This window comes from Mercenaria mercenaria, chromosome 19 (assembly GCF_021730395.1).
Source record: "Mercenaria mercenaria strain notata chromosome 19, MADL_Memer_1, whole genome shotgun sequence".
NCBI classification, from domain to species: Eukaryota; Metazoa; Mollusca; class Bivalvia; order Venerida; family Veneridae; genus Mercenaria; species Mercenaria mercenaria.
In genome coordinates this window covers 17,565,443-17,585,389 of record NC_069379.1, presented here as the reverse complement: position 1 = coordinate 17,585,389, position 19,947 = coordinate 17,565,443, and the positions used below count along the sequence as shown (strand labels likewise).

General features: G+C 36.7%; 1 protein-coding gene across 4 annotated transcripts in view; it reads left to right on the top strand.

Moving 5' to 3' along the window:
- LOC123541879 (uncharacterized) overlaps window positions 1–19,947 on the top strand; it is a 40,184-nt gene that overhangs the window by 9,697 nt on the left and 10,540 nt on the right. For 2 of the 4 annotated variants that reach the window (XM_053532037.1, XM_053532034.1), the window contains exons 3-15: window positions 943–1,064; window positions 2,062–2,149; window positions 5,306–5,382; window positions 9,289–9,359; window positions 10,170–10,300; window positions 10,430–10,483; window positions 11,179–11,258; window positions 11,965–12,035; window positions 13,229–13,356; window positions 14,408–14,833; window positions 15,684–15,796; window positions 18,355–18,446; window positions 19,614–19,689. In XM_053532037.1, coding sequence (XP_053388012.1) covers window positions 943–1,064; window positions 2,062–2,149; window positions 5,306–5,382; window positions 9,289–9,359; window positions 10,170–10,300; window positions 10,430–10,483; window positions 11,179–11,258; window positions 11,965–12,035; window positions 13,229–13,356; window positions 14,408–14,833; window positions 15,684–15,796; window positions 18,355–18,446; window positions 19,614–19,689 — 1,529 coding nt within the window. The remainder of the gene's footprint in view (window positions 1–942; window positions 1,065–2,061; window positions 2,150–5,305; window positions 5,383–9,288; window positions 9,360–10,169; window positions 10,301–10,429; window positions 10,484–11,178; window positions 11,259–11,964; window positions 12,036–13,228; window positions 13,357–14,407; window positions 14,834–15,683; window positions 15,797–18,354; window positions 18,447–19,613; window positions 19,690–19,947) is intronic. The other 2 variants (XM_053532035.1, XM_053532036.1) reach the window with 2 other exon arrangements.

Genomic DNA, 19,947 nt, shown 5'->3' with positions numbered 1-19,947 from the left:
ACTTTCTCGTAGTTGTATTAGGGAAGTTTTCAGAGCCACTACATCATGTACATAGAGCGCATTTATATATAAATTTAACTTATTGACTCAGTCTTTCAGTTAGCATTTCATCACATTTCTAGTGCAAAACATACATACTAGGGCTGGGAACGAATACTGAAATCAATATTCGAATATTCGGTTTGCCATATTCGAATATATCCGAATATTTGGTAAGTTTTAATGGAAGCTTTAAATTCTTATTAAGTGATTGGCATATACACAAGGTATTCATTTGTTTAAAGCGTGGATCATCATAAATAAGGCCAAAAAAATCTTTGTTTCGGATAACCCGATCCTACATAGCAAAACCCGCTGATTTTAATGTTTTATTTCACGATTCTGTCAGTATAATCATGAACATAATTAACTAATTCAGTGTTTTAGCTTCAAAATGATACAAAAAATCAAAACAATTATAATTTAGACCGTCGCAATTTTATCTAAAATAGCAGGTCGTCCCATTTAAACACGTGATGCGCTGTTGTATGACCGCCGCCATTTTGACATACAAATAATGTAAGAAAAGATCAGTCTGCACATGTACGTCCAGGGCCCAGTTGTTCGACACTTAACAGGCCATTAAGCTAACGGTTGATAAACTTTTAGAGTTATTTTTCAGCATTTAAGACGATTTTGAAAAACAAATTTATAAGGTAAGAATTATGAACAATGAAAACTCTTTACAATAAAATCAAAACATCATACTAGTGTTTCTCACCAAATCTAGTATTTTAAATGAAAATCTTAAACCAGCCGTTAGTTTAACAGCCGGTTAAACTTTCGAACAACCGGCCCCAGGCTGCTGGTCTTGTTGTACATTATAATAATATAATCAGGCTGTTCCACCACCAGCAGTCAAAGCGTTAAAGAACGTTTGTGTTTAATTGTTTTCTTTTGCAGATTATGTCAGTGTTGGACAGAAGGCGGTTGTATTCTGTTTGCTGTGTAAATGTCATGTTGCAAGACCGATCTTTCCTCTACACCTTAAGGGACGCAAACACACTCAGATGAAGGAGGTTCATGTAATTTGCTTCTATATACATGATATATAGCTACAGGGCAGCGAGAAGAATTTGTGTAATATTTTAAGACCTGGGGAAATGCACTAGTCTTGTTTGCCATAAAAAGGAAATGGGTTACTTACCTATAATAATGCTTTTGAACAATTTATATTCATATCAGTAAATTACTTTGTCGGGAGGAGAATGTCTTATTCGTGTTCTTAGCTTGACTGCCCACACCTTAGCTCAGTAGGGAGATTGCAGATCTAGAGGTCTCAGGGTTGCGAGTTTGATTCCCTAACGTATTGTATGTTCTCTGTGGCGATTTGATAAAAGACATTGTGTCTGACATAATTTGTCCTCCGCCTCTGATTCATGTGGGGAACTTGGCAGTTACTTGTGGAGAACAGGTTAGTACTGGTACAGAATCAAGGAACTCGGGTTAGGTTAACTGCCCGCTGTTACAAAACTGAAACACTGTTGAAAAAGTTGAAAAATGGTGTTAAACCCAAAAGAAACAAACATTAAAGCTCAACTATACGAAGTATGGATCCTACTCAACCTTCAGTTGTCCGCCTTGGTTAAAATTTTGATGCACTTTCCCTTTTTCTCTTTATTTGCTTGATGGATTTGTTTCAAACTTAAAAATAGTTATTACTCACCAAGAACCATTACTCTGGTATGCATTTTGTCAAAATTATAGCCCTTTTTTACTTAGAAAATATGAGTTTCTCCGTTAAAATTTTTGTTTAGGTCCAAGCTATAAGAGGTACAGCTTTGAAACTTTGCACACTTGCTTGTTTATCATCATTAGGTGTCAGGCAATATAGGCTCTGATATGCTTTTTGTCAAAATTATGGCCCTTAAAAAGTGTAAACGATAACTATTTTCTTTCATATTGTCCGGCACTTGCATACGAGCAATGGCACCCGTAGGCGGTGCTCTTGTATTTAATTACTGTTCTCCATCAGACATGGTCTATGTACGCGTAAGATGACAGCATTTACTTTGCTTCAAGTTTCAGGAGAAAGATAAAGGTGGTAAAATAGGCAAAGATGGCATGAAACCATCAGAAAAAGGAGGTAGTACATCAAAAGGTTTTTCAGGTAGGATGTTGTACTTTTAATATTTATATGTTTACTGTTCCTCTTGAGTGAGAAAACAGTGCAGCCTTCATAGCACAGACACAGTGACCTGTCTAGAGTGAACACATTGTGACCTGTCTAGAGTGTACACATTGTGACCTGTCTAGAGTGTACACATTGTGACCTATCTAGAGTGAACACATTGTGACCTGTCTAGAGTGTACACATTGTGACCTGTCTAGAGTGTACACATTGTGACCTGACTAGAGTGTACACAGTTTGACCTCCCTAGAGTGAACACATTGTGACCTGTCTAGAGTGTACACATTGTGACCTGTCTAGAGTGTACACATTGTGACCTATCTAGAGTGAACACATTGTGACCTATCTAGAGTGTACACATTGTGACCTGTCTAGAGTGTACACATTGTGACCTGACTAGAGTGTACACAGTTTGACCTCCCTAGAGTGAACACATTGTGACCTGTCTAGAGTGTACACATTGTGACCTGACTAGAGTGTACACAGTTTGACCTCCCTAGAGTGAACACATTGTGACCTGTCTAGAGTGTACACATTGTGACCTGTCTAGAGTGTACACAGTTTGACCTCCCTAGAGTGAACACAGTGTTACCTCCCTAGAGTGAATACAGTGTGACCTGTCTAGAGTGAACACAGTGTGACCTGTCCTGAGTGAACACATTGTGACCTGTCTAGAGTGAACACAGTTTGACCTCCCTAGAGTGAACACAGTGTGACCTCCCTAGAGTGAACACATTGTGACCTTTCTAGAGTGAACACAGTGTGACCTGTCTAGAGTGAACACATTGTGACCTGTCTAGAGTGAACACAGTGTGACCTGTCTAGAGTGAACACATTGTGACCTGTCTAGAGTGAACACATTGTGACCTGTCTGGAGTGAACACAGTGTGACCTCCCTAGAGTGAATACAGTGTGACCTGTCTAGAGTGAACACAGTGTAACCTGTCTAGAGTGAACACAGTTTGACCTCCCTAGAGTGAACACAGTGTGACCTGTCAAGAGTGAACACAGCGTGACCTCCCTAGAGTGAACACAGTGTAACCTGTCTAGAGTGAACACAGTGCACTCTCTCTAAATCTTACACAGTGTGACCTTCCTAGAACAAACAGTTTAAAGACCTCAGTCCCTGGAGTGAACACATGTTGATCAAAGAGCAAAGATAGATTGACCTCTGGAGAGCAAGCACAAAATGGATTGTCGACCTTATTTGGTGATCACAATACAGCCTATCTAGAACCATCCTTGTTTGTTAGAAAAGAGTGTTTGTTGTATAGAGGTTGCTCCTCAGGGAAGCTTGTTTTAATAAAAAAAATATCAGACCAGAAAGAAGATAAAAAGGTGTTTGCTCAGTTAAGGTATATTTACAGAGTCAACATTTTGTATCGGCCACGCCACGAGAAAACCAACATGGTGCGTTTGCAACCAGCATGGATCAAGACCAGACTGCATATCCGCGCAGTCTAGTCAGGATTCATGCTGTTCGTTAATGGTTTCTCTATTTTAAATTGAAATAGGCTTTGAAAGCAAACAGCATGGATCCTGACCAGACTGCGCAGATGTGCAGGCTGGTCAACAGTCTAGATGCATGCTGGTCGCAGATGCACTATGTTGGTTTTCTCATGGCACAGCTCATATATAGATTGAGATAACATTTAAAATACTAATTTTGCAGACGGCACATACTCTTAAACTTTCAAACCTTTGTATACTTAAAGACAGAACAATAATTGTACAGTACTGACTTTAATTCACAAGTTGATGATACACTAGCATGACTAGGAAATAAACTTATAAAAGTTTTTACAGTCATGTGTATATTCATTGGTGGTTTTTAGCCCAGGTCTGGTCAGAATATAATAATGCTTTTTCTTATGTTAAGTGTAAACATACTAGGTCAAAAGTCTTGGTCAGAATATAGAAAGTGCTGTTAACAACATAAGATAAGATGAAATCTTAAAACATTTGGTCAGGTTATTGCAACACCATTTTAATACATCGGAAATGATGGTAAATTATAGATTCCGTTTTAAATCTAGATTTAAAACTGGCACCTGGCTGGAATCCTACAACAATCTTAATATCACTTCACACTGATATACATGAAACTTGGATTGCAATTTTGCATTGATTTACAGTCGGCCATGATAGATAATTTAGAGTTAAATAAAGACGCAAGGTCAAATCTTATAAACCCTTGTTAACACTCCAGAAGCCACATTCTCTACTAAGTAAATGATTTACAAAATATGTGACCTGATTAAAGGCCGTAGCTTGGTGGAAGCATGCTAGCTTCGTATGACAGAAGTTTGAGCCCCACTGAAATCTTATTTAGCACCGCCTCGGTAGCCTAGTGGTAGAGCATCTGATTCGAGCGTGGAAGGTCGTAGGTTCGCTCCCCCGCCACGTCATACCAAAGACGTAAAAAATGGTACTAGCAGCTTCTTCGCTTGACACTCAGCATTAAGAGGATAGTGCTAGGACTAATCAGCCCGGTGTCAATATAATGTGACTGGGTGGGGTATGTCTACGGCGTGATATTCCAGTGAGGCAGCACTATTATAAGTTGGGCATTGTGCTCACTGCTACAAGTAGACACTGTCGTTAATATGACTGAAAATTGTTGAAAAGACGTTAAACCGGAACACACACACATTGATCAAAATTTATGTCTCTATAAAATAATATTATCATGTGTTTGAAACTAAGTCACATAGTGCCCTGTTTTACCTGATTACCTCAATTATGACAGTAGTGAGTATGCAGATCACCTATTCGCAGGGTCGTGGGGTTCAATCCCAGGGTGAGGCAAGGTAAATATTCTCCTTGAGAATTTAATAAAAGACATTGTGTCTGAAATCAATCGTCCTCCATCACTGATTCATGTGGGGAAGTTGGCAGTTACTTCCAGAGAACAGATTTGTATGTATCATATCCAGAATACAGTCACTGTGGTAAGATTTACTGCCTACTTTTACATTTTCTGAAATACTGTTGAAAAATGGTGTTATGCCCAAAACATTGTCAAATAAGGAAACAAATATTGTACTTGTATGTGTGATAGAAGGCCCTTCTGGTTAAGTTAGTATTTATGTAATCTGTTGGCATTTAATGTATGCTTAAGTTTTATCTTTTCAGGTGAAGTGCTTACCAAAAAACTTCTTACTAGAAGGATAGATGAAAATATAAAGAGCCCTATCAGGCAATATTCCAGGGTAACTATGAATATTTTATACTTACTGTTTGATATGCATTTTGTGTAACAAAGCCTTAAATTGTCGATTTTTATACGCCCGTTTGAAAAACGGGACGTATTATGGGAACGCCCCTGGCGGGCGGATGAGCGGGCGGTTCGACGGGCGGCGTCCACAGACCTTGTCCGGAGCATATCTTCTACATGCATGGAGGGATTTTGATGAAACACAATTGTTCACCATCATGAGACGGAGTGTCATGCGCAAGAACCAGGTCCCTAGGTTTAAGGTCAAGGTCACACTTAGAGGTTAAAGGTCAAATTCAAGAATGACTTTGTCCGGAGCATATCTTCTACATGCATGGAGGGATTTTGATGGAACTTGGCACAGTTGTTCACCATCATGAGGCGGAGTGTCTTGCGCAAGAACCAGGTCCCTAGGTCTAAGGTCAAGGTCACACTTAGAGGTCAAAGGATACAAGAAATTTAGAATGAAAACCTTGTCCGGAGCATTTCTTCTTCATGCATAGAGGGATTTTGATATAACTTGGTACAAATGTTCACCAACATGAGACGAAGTGTCATGCACTAGAACCAGGTCCCTAGGTCTAAGGTCAAGGTCACACTTAGAGGCCAAAGGTCAGATACAAGAATGACTTTGTCCGAAGCATTTCTTCTTCATGCATGGAGGGATTTTGATGTAACTTGGCACAATTATATACCATCATGAGAGGAAGTGTTATGCACAGTTCCTTTCTTTAGAATTACTTCCCTTTGTTGTTACTATAAATAGCTTATATTGTAACTTCTTCATTACTAGTCGTAGGGAAAAATCGAGACCACTTTTCTGTAGTACAACATGCATGCTACCTCCAATTTTGAGGTGTATTTTGACCAATCTCTACCTGGTAAAGATTATTTTGTGGACTTAAAATTTTTTTTGGATTTTTTTTTTTTTTTTTTTTTTTTAAGATTAACTTCCCTTAGTTGTTACTATAAATAACTTATATTGTAACTTTTTAGCTCACATGTCACAAAGTGACAGTGTGAGCTTTTGTGATCGCGCAGCGTCCGTCGTCCGTCCGTCCGTGCGTGCGTCCATGCGTCCGTGCGTAAACTTTTGCTTGTGACCTCTCTAGAGGTCACATTTTTCATGGGATCTTTATGAAAGTTGGTCAGAATGTTCATCTTGATGATATCTAGGTCAAGTTCGAAACTGGGTCACGTGCAATCAAAAACTAGGTCAGTAGGTCTAAAAATAGAAAAACCTTGTGACCTCTCTAGAGGCCATATTTTTCACATGATCTTCATGAAAATTGGTCAGAATGTTCACCTTGATGATATCTAGGTCAAGTTCGAAACTGAGTCACGTGCCTTCAAAAACTAGGTCAGTAGGTCAAATAATAGAAAAACCTTGAGACCCCTCTAGAGGCCATATTTTTCATGGCATCTGTATGAAAGTTGGTCTGAATGTTCATCTTGATGATATCTAGGTCAAGTTTGAAACTGGGTCACGTGCGGTCAAAAACTAGGTCAGTAGGTCTAAAAATAGAAAAACCTTGTGACCTCTCTAGAGGCCATATTTTTCACATGATCTTCATGAAAATTGGTCAGAATGTTCATCTTGATGATATCTAGGACAAGTTCGAAACTGGGTCATGTGCCTTCAAAAACTAGGTCAGTAGGTCTAAAAATAGAAAAACCTTGTGACCTCTCTAGAGGCCATATTTTTCACATGATCTTCATGAAAATTGGTCAGAATGTTTATCTTGATGATATCTAGGTCAAGTTCGAAACTGATTCACGTGCCTTCAAAAACTAGGTCAGTAGGTCAAATAATAGAAAAACCTTGTGACCTCTCTAGAGGCCATATTTTTCATGGGATCTGTATGAAAGTTGGTCTGAATGTTCATCTTGATGATACCTAGGTCATGTTCGAAACTGGGTTAGCTGCGGGCAAAAACTAGGTCATTAGGTCTAAAAATAGAAAAACCTTGTGACCTCTGTAGAGGTCATACTTTTGAATGGATCTTCATGAAAATTGGTCAGAATGTTCACCTTGATGATATCTAGGTCAAGTTTGAAACTGGGTCATGTGCCATCAATAACTAGGTCAGTAGGTCAAATAATAAAAAAACCTTGTGAACTCTCTAGAAGCCATATTTTTCATGGGATCTTTATGAAAATTGGTCAGAATGTTCATCTTGATGATATATAAGTCAAGTTCGAAACTGGGTCACGTGCGGTCAAAAACTAGGTCAGTAGGTCTAAAAATAGAAAAACCTTGTGACCTCTCTAGAGGCCATATTTTTCACATGATCTTCATGAAAATTGGTCAGAATGTTCATCTTGATGATATCTAGGTCAAGTTCGAAACTGGGTCACGTGCCTTCAAAAACTAGGTCAGTAGGTCAAATAATAGAAAAACCTTGTGACCTCTCTAGAAGCCATACTTTTGAATAGATCTTCATGAAAATTGGTCAGAATGTTCATCTTGATGATGTCTAGGTCAGGTTCGAAACTGGGTCATGTGCCTTCAATAACTAGGTCAGTAGGTCAAATAATGAAAAAACATTGTGACCTCTCTAGAGGCCATATTTTTCATGGGATCTGTATGAAAGTTGGTCTGAATGTTCATCTTGATGATATCTAGATCAGTTTCGAAACTGGGTCAGCTGCGGTCAAAAACTAGGTCATTAAGTCTAAAAATAGAAAAAGCTTGTGACCTCTCTAGAGGCCATACTTTTGAATGGATCTTCATGAAAATTGGTCAGAATGTTCATCTTGATGATATCTAGGTCAAGTTTGAAACTGGGTCACGTGCCGTCAATAACTAGGTCAGTAGGTCAAATAATGAAAAAACCTTGTGACCTCTCTAGAGGCCATATTTTTCATGGGATCTGTATGAAAGTTGGTCTGAATGTTCATCTTGATGATATCTAGGTCAGATTTAAAACTGGGTCACATGAGCTCAAAAACTAGGTCACTATGTCAAATAATAGAAAAAAAACGACGTCATACTCAGTTCAAAACTGGGTCATGTTGGGACAGGTGAGAGATTCAGGACCATCATGGTCCTCTTGTTTATAATTGACCATAGGGAAAATCCAAGACCACTTTTCTGTGGTACAACATAGATGTTACTTTAAAATTTTAGGTGTATTTTAAGGTCTCTCTACCTGGTAAGGATTTTTTTTTTGTGGACTTAGGAAAACAAAAGACTTACAATGATTACTAAACAACCACAAAATTAAAATTCATTTGCAATACAGGAGCTAGAGTAAATAAATTTGCTGTGACGGGCGTATATTGTGACATTCTGGCACTCTGTTTTTGTAAGAAATAATTTAATTTTTTTTTTCTGAAAACCAATCTCTATTTTGATATTTCTTAACCCTTACCAATAATTGCTGATCACGATTAATTCTGCCTAATACCACAGTCACATGCACATACGGCGCGGATAGCTACATTTAGCTACAGATAGAAACGTAGTAATCCATATCGGTCCGTACCTGAGCCGTACTGATTGGTACGGACTGATACGGATTACTACGTTAGGGTACGGCTGAGGTACGAACCGATACGGGTTACTACGTTTCTATCCATGGCTAGACGTAGCTATCCGTGCCGTATGTGTGACTGGGGTATTAAAAAGTTTGCGGCTAGTGTAGATAATGATTAGCCTGCACATCCAAGCAGTCTGATCATGATCTGCACTGTTTACCATTCAACCTGTATCTTTTTGGTAAGCACCCTTTTAAACAGTTAATGGTACTGTCCAAATTGGAAGATGGACAAGTTCATTATAGAAATTTAGCAAGATAAAGGTGAATGCACTTTATATTAATTGGTATATTATTTTTAAACTACTTTTAGACAAAATGGTTGTCAGAGTAGAGTAAACAGTAGCACAACTTTATTTCAGGAAGAATTACTTGAGTTACAGAATGCTCCAGCTTCCAGACCTATTCCAGACAGTTTGGAAAAAGATTTTATGTATGTGTTAAGCTTATTACACTATTCACTCCAGGACCTAAAGATTTATCTTTCGTAGGTTCAAGTTTTAGGGTTGTTTATGCCTTTATTATCATCTTGCTGATAGGAGTTCATTGGTTACTATACCAGGAGTGGCTATTGGATCTTCTTTGGCCTCTACCTCATGAAAGTCATTATAAATAAGACCATTACTGTGATAGTGACACTTGATACTCAGTAAATTAAATTTCAAGAGTTGGAATTTTATACTAAGAAATATTTTATTGCAGTTAGTTTTCATATTAACTTTATGTGTGTGTTTTGTATATAATTTAGCCCAACTTGTTTGCCCACAAGTGACCTGAAACTGAATTCAGAAGTCATTATCTAGTTCAACCCATAATGTGAATATTTCTAAAATTATTTGAAAAAAAAATGTCTGAAGTCATTCCTTTTCCAAAATAGTCTATGATACTGGTTCATGTGGGAAAACTTCCAGAGAATTGTTAGGAAGAAAGCCGCGTTGGTTCATTATCACATTATCAAAAAACAGTGACTAGATGGACTGACTGCTATTACTGCATGTATTTCTGAAACTGTGTTGAAAATCAATGTTTTACTTTCAAATCATTAAATTTCATGGGCATGAAATTTCGTGGTTTTGGTCAAAGCGGCAATTTCGTGGGGATATGAAATCGTGGATTTCAACTTTTGAACATAAGATGAATGGGAATTTTACTTGTTTGTTTGGATTAAATTTCATGACTCGACCATGAAATCAACATAAACTAGTCCAGATAGAACAGCACTTCTTTCTTTTCTTATTTGCAGTGTTGATGGCATTTGGAATGCGGAAAAGTTCAATGCATTTCACAAGGGAATGGCTTGGAATTGTGCTAAAAATCCCAGAAAAAGGCCAGCTGAATTGTTGAGGGATATCTTACAGGAGCAAGGCATACTCGGTCAGTGTATTTGTAGACTTTGTTCTGGATGTGTATTTTGATACCAACTATTGATAACAATTTGCAGAAAGAAAAAAAGTTACAGGAAAAAAAACTGAGTTTATCAGCATAAGTAATTGTTTTTTGCAGGGAAACGAAGAAAGCTGGAGCAAAATGCTACAAAGAGTACCTTTAGGGTAGAAGGTAGGATATTAACACAACATTGAGAGTTTGTTTGAGAACTCCATGAAAAAAACTTAAGTCATAGTGACATATCTCATCCAAACTTGAACAAAATGTGTTTGACCATAAATCCTCAACCAAGTTCGATAGTTAGCCAAATCAGCCCAGATACTTAGAAATAATGGCCCTTGAATTACTCAAAATCAGCCTTTTTACTCTTCGAAGGTATACTTGTAGTGAGTAAACAGTATAATTATAAAGACTGACTTACTGTTTACTAATAGATGATTAGGCAGTTGTGGTAGACATGTGCTTTTCTCAAAAGCAGCTCTTAGACTAGTTATTATTTTATGTTGAATTTTTTCTACAACACTTTTTTACAGTGTATTTGTAGCTAAATTATACTATGGTTTGTTACTGTAGTATTTGTCTGCAGTTCTTATTTCAGTCAGTCAAATATATTTCAATTTAAACATGTTTTAACAAACTTAAGTATATGGATAAGTTTATTTCTTATTTCTATACTTTGTTTTCCTGTAAAATTCGTAATTGTTGTGTCTTAATCTATGATATAGTCATTTATGGTACTGGTATAGATGAAAAAGTAATTGCACTGAAGAGTTTTAAATGTGGTGTTTTGCATTGTTATTTTTGAAACCCATTGCATTGTATTAGTGCATGTTTTTTCTTAAATTCGGCAAATTATCTGTTTAAAGGTGAAGTTCCTACAGACAAAGAACCATTCAATAAAAGGATAGGAGAGAAAGTAACGGGTCCAGTTAGACAGTATACCAGGGTAACATGGCATATTTTTTATTAAATCATACTGTTACCAGTTAAGAAATTTAATGGTTATTAGTAATTTCTGTCAATTACATTTTATTGTTAGTCGTTTCCTCATTCATTAGTCCATTAAGATGTAGCTCACACCAGCACTTTGCTTTCTGTTCAATCTAGAGAATGCTAAACTTACAGAAATTGTCCGTCATTAACTGTCTGCTACCTTAATGTAAATGTTGAATTTTTAGCTTGACTATATTTGAAGTTTTTGAAGTAGTAGAGCTTTTGAAATCACTGTTTTGTTAGCTAAGGTTTTAAAACTTGAGAAATGGTCAGACGCAATCCAGAGTTTCTTAAAATATCTCTTACTCACTGATGTCTAATAAATTTTTGTTTACTGTTTTCCAAATTTAGAAACTTTACTCTGTAACAAAGATGGAAATACTGTCTTAAACACTTTCTGTTGTTTCATTGAAATATTTCTTTGATGTGTCTGAATACAGTCAAACCTGTGTTAAGCAGCAAGCCAATGGAGCAATGTAATCTGGCTGCTAAAGGCAGGTGGCTGTTTATTAAGAGAGATTGAAATTAGAACATAAACTCAGTTTGGGAAGTAAGAGTTGACCGCAACAATATAATTATTTAAGAAAAAGTTTCGACACATTATTGTTAAACTGCTTTAGAGTAAGAGTAGACTAAAACACCAGAAACATTGGTTTCAGGAAGAGCTTCTAGAGTTACAGAATGCTCCAGCCTCAAGGTGTATACCAGACAGTTTGGAGAAAGATTTCATGTATGTGTTTAGAGGTTTAGAGATAGACCCTCAGATTTTCGAAGACAGAGTTGCATTAACCCTTACCATGCTGGACATGGTTGGTTTTGCCTTTGTGACCAGTGTAGATCTTGATCAGCCTGCACATCTGTGCAGTCTGATCATGATCTGCACTGCTCACTATTCAGCCATTATCTTTTTAGAAAGCACCCCTTTTAACAGATAATGGTACTGTCCTAATTGGAAGATGGATATGATCATTATATTAATTTAGCATGGTAAAAGTTATTGAAGTCTAAAAAATGATTTCTAAATCTTCTAAATAACTTAACGTCATTTTAAGTATTCTAAAAACTATTTTGATAATTTATCCTAAGGTCTAAGGTTAAGGTTATACAGAGATCATTAGGTAGAAAAAACAACACCATAGACCCATTATGATTATGCGTTTAGTCAAAGGTCATGGTCGTCGTCATGTGAAGTGATCAGAAGGACGCGTTATGTGATGATCCTGGTCATTCCTGCGTCTGCTTGTAGTTTAAGTTTCCAAATAACTTCAGGATTCTTGGACATAAAAATTATGGATCTGTGACTTGATAGGCACATTGCTAATGGGCGTTTTTGAAGTATTTTAAACTTTTTGCTCAGACTCAACGGGACTGACAAAATGTGTCCATATTATCAGCTGTTCGTGCTATCAAACAATATCACTGTACATCATTTCGAGGGGAGGGTGGTTTACAAATAAGCCGAGTTCGCTCGAAAGAAGTTTGACTGTACACAGCGTTTACACGACATGTAGTAGCATTTTCTCATATGTTAGTATTATTACAAACATTTCCTCTGTAAATGGCTGAATGTTTTGAAAATAGCTGATGATTTTGCGAGTGTTACTGACTGACCTTAGATGATGAAGTAATTTCTTTTAATTGCAGCGGCTCTCATAATATTATGTAGGGCTTGTATGTGTCCATACTAAAGAAGCTATAGATGGAAGCTATTCTTTTCAGTTTGGACTGTTAACATCCATGCAGTCTGATCACGATCTGCAATGTTCACTATTCAGTTTGTATATTTTCAGTGAACACCCCTTTAAATTATAAATGGTATTGCCCAAATTGAATGATGGACCGGTCCATTTTAAAACTTCAGCAGGGTAAAGGTTAAAGTTTTTTCAGTTTTAAATTAATGACAATTCAACTTTATGTTTGCAGAGTTGATGGTATATGGAATGCAGCAAAGTTTAATGCATTTCATAAGGGTGTTTCTTGGAATGCTAAAAATCCTAGAAAACGGCCAGCTGAGTTTTTGAAGAACATCTTACATGAGGAAGGTATACTTGGTCAGTATATACATAGAGTTTATTATGAGTGTTACATATTTATGATAGTAGTAAAGTTTATCATGGGTGAAGATTTTGAATCACTTGGGGGTGGGGTGGGGGTGGAGGGGATCAGTAGGTCAAAGGTCAACGTCACATTTACGTTGAGACTGAAAACGATTTCTACTCTATATCTGGAGAATGCCTTTGCCAACAGTCAATCAAACTTCAGTAGATGACCCAAAATTTTAGATGGTCAAAGATAAATAAAGTATTTCGTAAAAGGTCAACGTCACAGCATACGAAATTACGTACCCACTTGCTTCCCACAGGCCACCGAGTGGGACATACAAAAATGTATTTGTTTTACAAGTAGCTTTTGTTTCTCTAGTAATATGTCAGGGAATATAACTCACAATAAGAATAATAATAAATCTTGCAATGCTTAAATTTGGATTGTGTGACAATCGGTTCCTTCCAAGGTTAGCTGTTTTCTTTCACAGCATAATGGTCAAACTTGGATAAATTGGCTAGTTTTTCACCAGTTACAGAATAGAAATGGGTGTCCAGTAACCACTGAGTTCATTTATACTGTTTTGTCTGTGAAAATTCATGGGATTTTACCTTATTTACATTAATCAACACTTTTTAGTTATAAATTACCCAGTTTGGGCTATGCAGATAGATAAACCAAAACAAAAAACATTGTTGAAGGATTATGCACCAGTACTAATTTGTTCCCCAGAGAAATTTCCTTCAGTCAGACTGTCACTTACCCTTCTTTCATGTGAGAAAGTCATCAAAGTGGCTTCTGGAAGAATTAATGGTTCACACCTGCTGGTTAAGGGTCGGGTACAGAAAGTCTCATGGGTTTTGATGTTGTAATAATGTAATAGTGTTTTAGCAATATTGTCAGTTTATTGATTATTACTGCCCAAAACGTCATTAAACTTCACATTTGGACTGATTTTTTGCTGGAAGGACTATAGTTTTTGGTAAAAGGGCCCAAAGGTCAAAGTTATTTGGAATACATAGTAAAATTAACACTATTAACAATTTGACTTGTTTTCAGAGCAAAGAAAAAAGAAGCAGGAGATTGATTTAAGGAAAGCTGAAAAGAATGTTAAAACTGTACGGTTTGAGTTGCCACCAAAGAAATATCCTCTAATCAATTTTGTACCACAAATGACACAGTTGAACCCTTCACCTCATGATAGAGTATATCATTTTGGTGGTGATAGCAAAGCTGTGGAACAAAGTGGAGAAAGATACACAGTATTAAAATCACAGGAGACATCTGCATGTTCTCACAAGAAATGCATGAGAAGTGTAACGAAATTGGCGGAAACAGAATTTAAAGAAGAGGTGATCATAGTAGACTCGGATGATGATGACGCTGTTGATAAAGGGGGAATTGGTAAACAACATAAAAGTGGTTTAGAGGATCCTGAGGTTATTGTAATAGACTCTGAAGACAGTACAGAAACAGATAGTCAAGGTAAGTTGGACAGAATGAAAAAACAATCTGATAGTCAAGTAGGAATTGTTCCTGGTGGTTTTGTTAAAATGGTTCAAGCCTCACTTGGGGTATTGAATTCTTCATGTGAGGAAGCCATCCAGCTGGCATACGGAAGGTTGATGGTTCTACCCAGGTGCCCGCTCGTGATGAAATGTTTTCAGCATTGTTTTCCATATGTGATTAAAGGTTGTTTCAGTTAATAATACATGTGTATGCATGATGTAACTAACTAGTAAGAAGACTTTAATGGGTGTATTAGGTGGCACTCTTGTTAACTATATGAAAGACACAGGCAGAACTTTTTACAGGGGCTTCAGTGATTAAGGTCACTGTCTAAAAATCACTTCCCCATCAAGCTGTGATTTTGAAACCTAATAAGTATATTGGTTGTAGAACTCATTTATATGAGTTCTGCCATCCATTGGCTTATAGAGTGCTGATGGTTCTACTTAGATGCCCACCCATGCATGTAATATTTTTCCTCCATGATTGATTGCTGGAAAGTTGCTAAATAATTGTATCTAAGCAAATAAATACAATTCATTGTCCAAACAAATTGATACATGCATCTAGTAAGACAACAAATTTAACCCTTAGCCTGCTGGCGGCAGATGATTCTGCCTTTGCGACCAGTGCAGACCAAGATCAGCCTGCACATCCGTGCAGTCTGATCATGGTCTGCACTGTTCGCTTTTCAGTCAGTAAATTTTCAGTGAAAACCCCTTTGAGTAATAAGTGGTACTGTCCAAATTGAAAGATGGACCAGTCCATTATAGAAATATAGCAGGTTAAGGGTTAAAAGGACTTCAGTATGAAACTTAAATTTCAGATCCATTAGACAAAACAGTGAAGACAATATATTGTACAGTATGTAAATCACATGTTGATAGTGAAAACTGGCCTCGACATATGAGGGGAAAAAGACATAGACTGAAAAGGAAGGTAACTTCACTGATCGAGAACGATTGTTTTTTGTCGTGTTGGGAGAATACACAAAGATACTATGGTGAAATTAAAGCAGAAGCATTGGTCCGCTGGTTAAACTGAGTATGAAACTATGAGCTATGAGCTTAAACCGTCACTCTTCCAACGAAAGCCAACCTGCTTAGCTCAACAGCGAGAGCGCAGATCTATGGATCATTAGTTCGGTCCTCAGGCGCAGCGTATGTTCTCCACAACAATTTGATATAAAGCACTGTGCCTTCAACTCTGATTCATACATCGTCACCTCAGTGCAAAAAGTGGATAACTCCATTGACATAAAGAAGGACTTATTCACTTTTTGCACTAAGGTGACGACATGTAAGGAAGTTAGCAGTGACTATATTTCTTTTGATATCATTGTAATTTCTAGCTTAACATTAAATTTGCATTGGATAGGCTTTTGGGATATTTCAACAATCTGAACCTAAAGGCAAGTTTCTTGCTCCCATATTCATTTATTTCATGTCTGTTCTCATTGCATGGCCAAAATAGGTGAAGGGAGATAATAATTTTACGAACTTGCTTTTCCATGAACTTCAGCTACACATATATTAGCCAATGGGAATCTTGGACAAAATATAATAGAGAAGTTCTTATGTTATTCATGTTATTCATTAGGGAAATGATGTTAAACTTTATCAAATTTAAACAATGCACTAATATAATTGTATTTTAGTTTGGCAACAAAATTAAATTTTAGAATACCTCCATTTTGTATAAAATAAGTTCATGTATAAATAATAAGGTGTCAAGCGTTCGAACAAATCTTGACACCTTTCAAGTCATACACATTCTTTTGTGTGTTTTGCATCTGTGAACAATTTCTGAAAAAGTCTTCTCAAGACTACTGGGCAGATTTACACCAAACTTCACAGAAATAATCCTTGCCCGGCCGCCTTTCAAAATTAAAATTTGTTCAGTAGTTGCCATGACAAACAAAAGGAAAATCTGTAAAAATCTTCTCAGAAACTGTTGGTTGTATTTCTACTGACTTACAATGTACTTTCTTTCTGTTTAAGATACAGCCTTGAAATTTGGATGACATATTCAGTTTTGCACACTGATTTTAAAACTGACTTTCAGTTTCCATGAATGTGACCTACTGACCTACTTTCTTAATATTTAAGCATCGGTTTGACATTTGAAACTTGTAGCTCATACTACTCAGGTGAACAATCCAGGGTCATCATGACCCTCTTGTAATTATGATTCAGATTGGTGAAGAAACAACAGTATTTAGAGTGTCAACATGATTAAAAAATCAAGGGACATAACTTTTTAGCTCCACAATTCGGAGATTAGGGGGGCTTTTCTGCTTGCCCCGGTGTTGGCATTGGCGTGACCTTTCTTGGTTGAAGTTTTTCAGCAACCTTCGTTTTTCTGTTATATCTTTGTTACTATTGCATATATCTTACTGTCACTTCACATAAAAGTTTTCCATCATTCAAACAAAGTACATGCAGGGGCTGGGCCCATTACACATAAGGTCAAGGTCACCAAGGTGTTATACTTAGGTTATTTTTAAGGTTAAAGTTTTTCAGCAACCTTTGTTTTTTTCTATCATATCTTTGTTACTATTACATTGTATCTTACTGTAACTTTACATAAACATTGTCCAGCATACAATCAAAGTATGTGCAGGGGTTGGGCCCATTATACCCAAGGTCAAGGTCACAAAGTTGTTATACTTTGAATTATTTTCATGTTAAATTTTTTCAAAAGCTTTGTTTATAGACATATCTTATGTACTTTAAAAGATAATGACATGAAATTAAAAATATTTTTTAATAATCATCATTTGCATGTGCCAGGTTACAATCCCCATAACTCTTATTGTATTCTTGACAGAATTATGCCCCTTTCATACTAAATGTTTTTTGGCAATCTTCGCTTTCTGGATATAACTTTAATACAGTATATGATAAAGATTTGAAACTTAAAATGTATCTTTTTTATCTGCATGTGTGGTAACAATCCCCATAACTCTGATTTGTGTTCTTGACAGAATTATGCACCTTGGTGTATCTTCCTTTTAAAAGTAGAGGTCTGTTATTGAGACATTATATTCATTTTACTGTCAAATCACCGAATAGTGGAGGGTGCTGTCTTACAGACAGCTCTTGTTCAAAATTCTTATCTAAATGTTCTGAGTCCAAATCATTTAATTTCCTCTAAAGGCTTTGTTCTATTTATGACATGAGCCGTGCCATGGGAAAACCAAACATAGTGGCGTGTGCGACCTCATGATCCTAGGAACCACCTGCGCATACGCGCAGTCAGTCAGGCTCCATGCTTTTTCGCTTTTAAAGCCTATTGGTATTGGAAAATTATGCTTTAGCGAACAGCATGATCCTGACAGACTGCGCGGAATGCCAGGCTGGTCCGGTCTGCTGGTCACAACCACTATTGGTTTTCCCATGCACGGCTCATGGTTTTCTCTACTGTTAAATATATCAGCACTTATTTAAGATCCATTTGTTTTCATGGCAATTTGTATGAGATATATTATGTTACAGAAAAGAATGGATAGTAGACGAAAACAGAACTTATTCAAAGTGTGCATTGACCAGTTGAGGAAACAGGCAGAAAAAAGAAAGCATGAATATAGGTTTGTTTTGATTAACTTTATTTCCATTCCAATCATCAAGTCATTTACAGCTTTAACAGACTAGAACGCTGATTGTTAGTGAAAATCTGAGAAGTACCTATTTACGTTTTAAAGCTTGAATATTCGAAGAATATTCTGAGCTATTCTACTCTTCCTGGAGTTGGTGTGAGCATCACGCCTTGGTTAAAGTTTTGCATGCAAGTATGTATAGCTATTATGTTTATATAGTTTTGAAACTTTTTTTTTCTAGGTCAATTACCAGCTTGTATATTGCCCCCTTTTAGACTTAGAAAATCCTGGTTAAAGTTTTGCATGCAAGTTACTAGATCTAACGGATTTTCCAAAACTAATGCAGATATTGATTTGAAACTTTACATTTGTTTTAAGGTTTTATAAAACTAGGTCATAGCCTCACTTTGGTTGTTTGAGGCATTGAATTCTTTATGTGATGAAACCATAGATCTGGCTTACAGAAGGTCAGTGGTTCCCACATGCCCGCCTGTGATGAAATATTGCAGAGGGGCACTTGGATCATTCCTCTGCCATTTAAAGGTCCATTACTAAGGGAAAGTTAGTTGGCAATTTTTTTCATAGCCAGTGCATAGACTTCTGCAAGACATTAAATAATGAAGGTTGGCAGGTCAAAATTTACAGAAGGTCATTGGAACTCAAAGAAATGTATGTGTATTATGTTGAAATTTCAATAAATCGACAGAATGACCCCCCAGGTCTTTTTAACTTTCTTCATACTTCATAGAAAAATAATTGTACATATACTGCGATTTATTTCGAATGTCTACATACCAACTTTCATTTTCCAATAAAATGAAATAGTTTCTGTGCTTTTTAAAAGAAATTAAAATGTTCACTTTCCTTAGTATTGGACCTTTAAAGCTGGAAATTCTAAGGTTGCCATCTGACCAAAATGGTGTTGGTGAGACGTTTACCTAACAACAAAGTTGTTGCATCTTCTTCATATTCATCATTATTATTTCCTCTTACAAGTTTGTCTCAATTCAGTTCATTTGTCATCTTTCTACCTTTTATGTGGGAGGAAGAACACGTGTGCCAGTCGGGAAAATAGTTAACATCAGGGGCAGACAGCTAAACAGAACTACTGACCTGCCCATGTGAGCATGTACTAATTGTTATGTATTTACATTTTAGGTCAAAAAGGGAAAACTTACGTAGCGGTTGTCGAGGTTTACAAGAAAACGAGAGGCGAAATGATAAAAAGTCCTCAGTAAGTTTTTCATTATAAACTGTCCAAGTTGCAGATCACAGTGTCTGAACCACTTCTACTCCACAGTTTTAAACATACACAGTTTTAATTGTAAACGTGCTACAGTTTTTGTCATGAACATCAACTCGAAATGTTCAGCAGCAGATTTGACTGCAGTTTTACCTTTAATAGGCAAATCTCGAACAACAACAGTGTGATAAAGATCAGTTTAACAGTTCAAAATGCATTTCCCTTCTTCAATTAATTTATAACAACTTT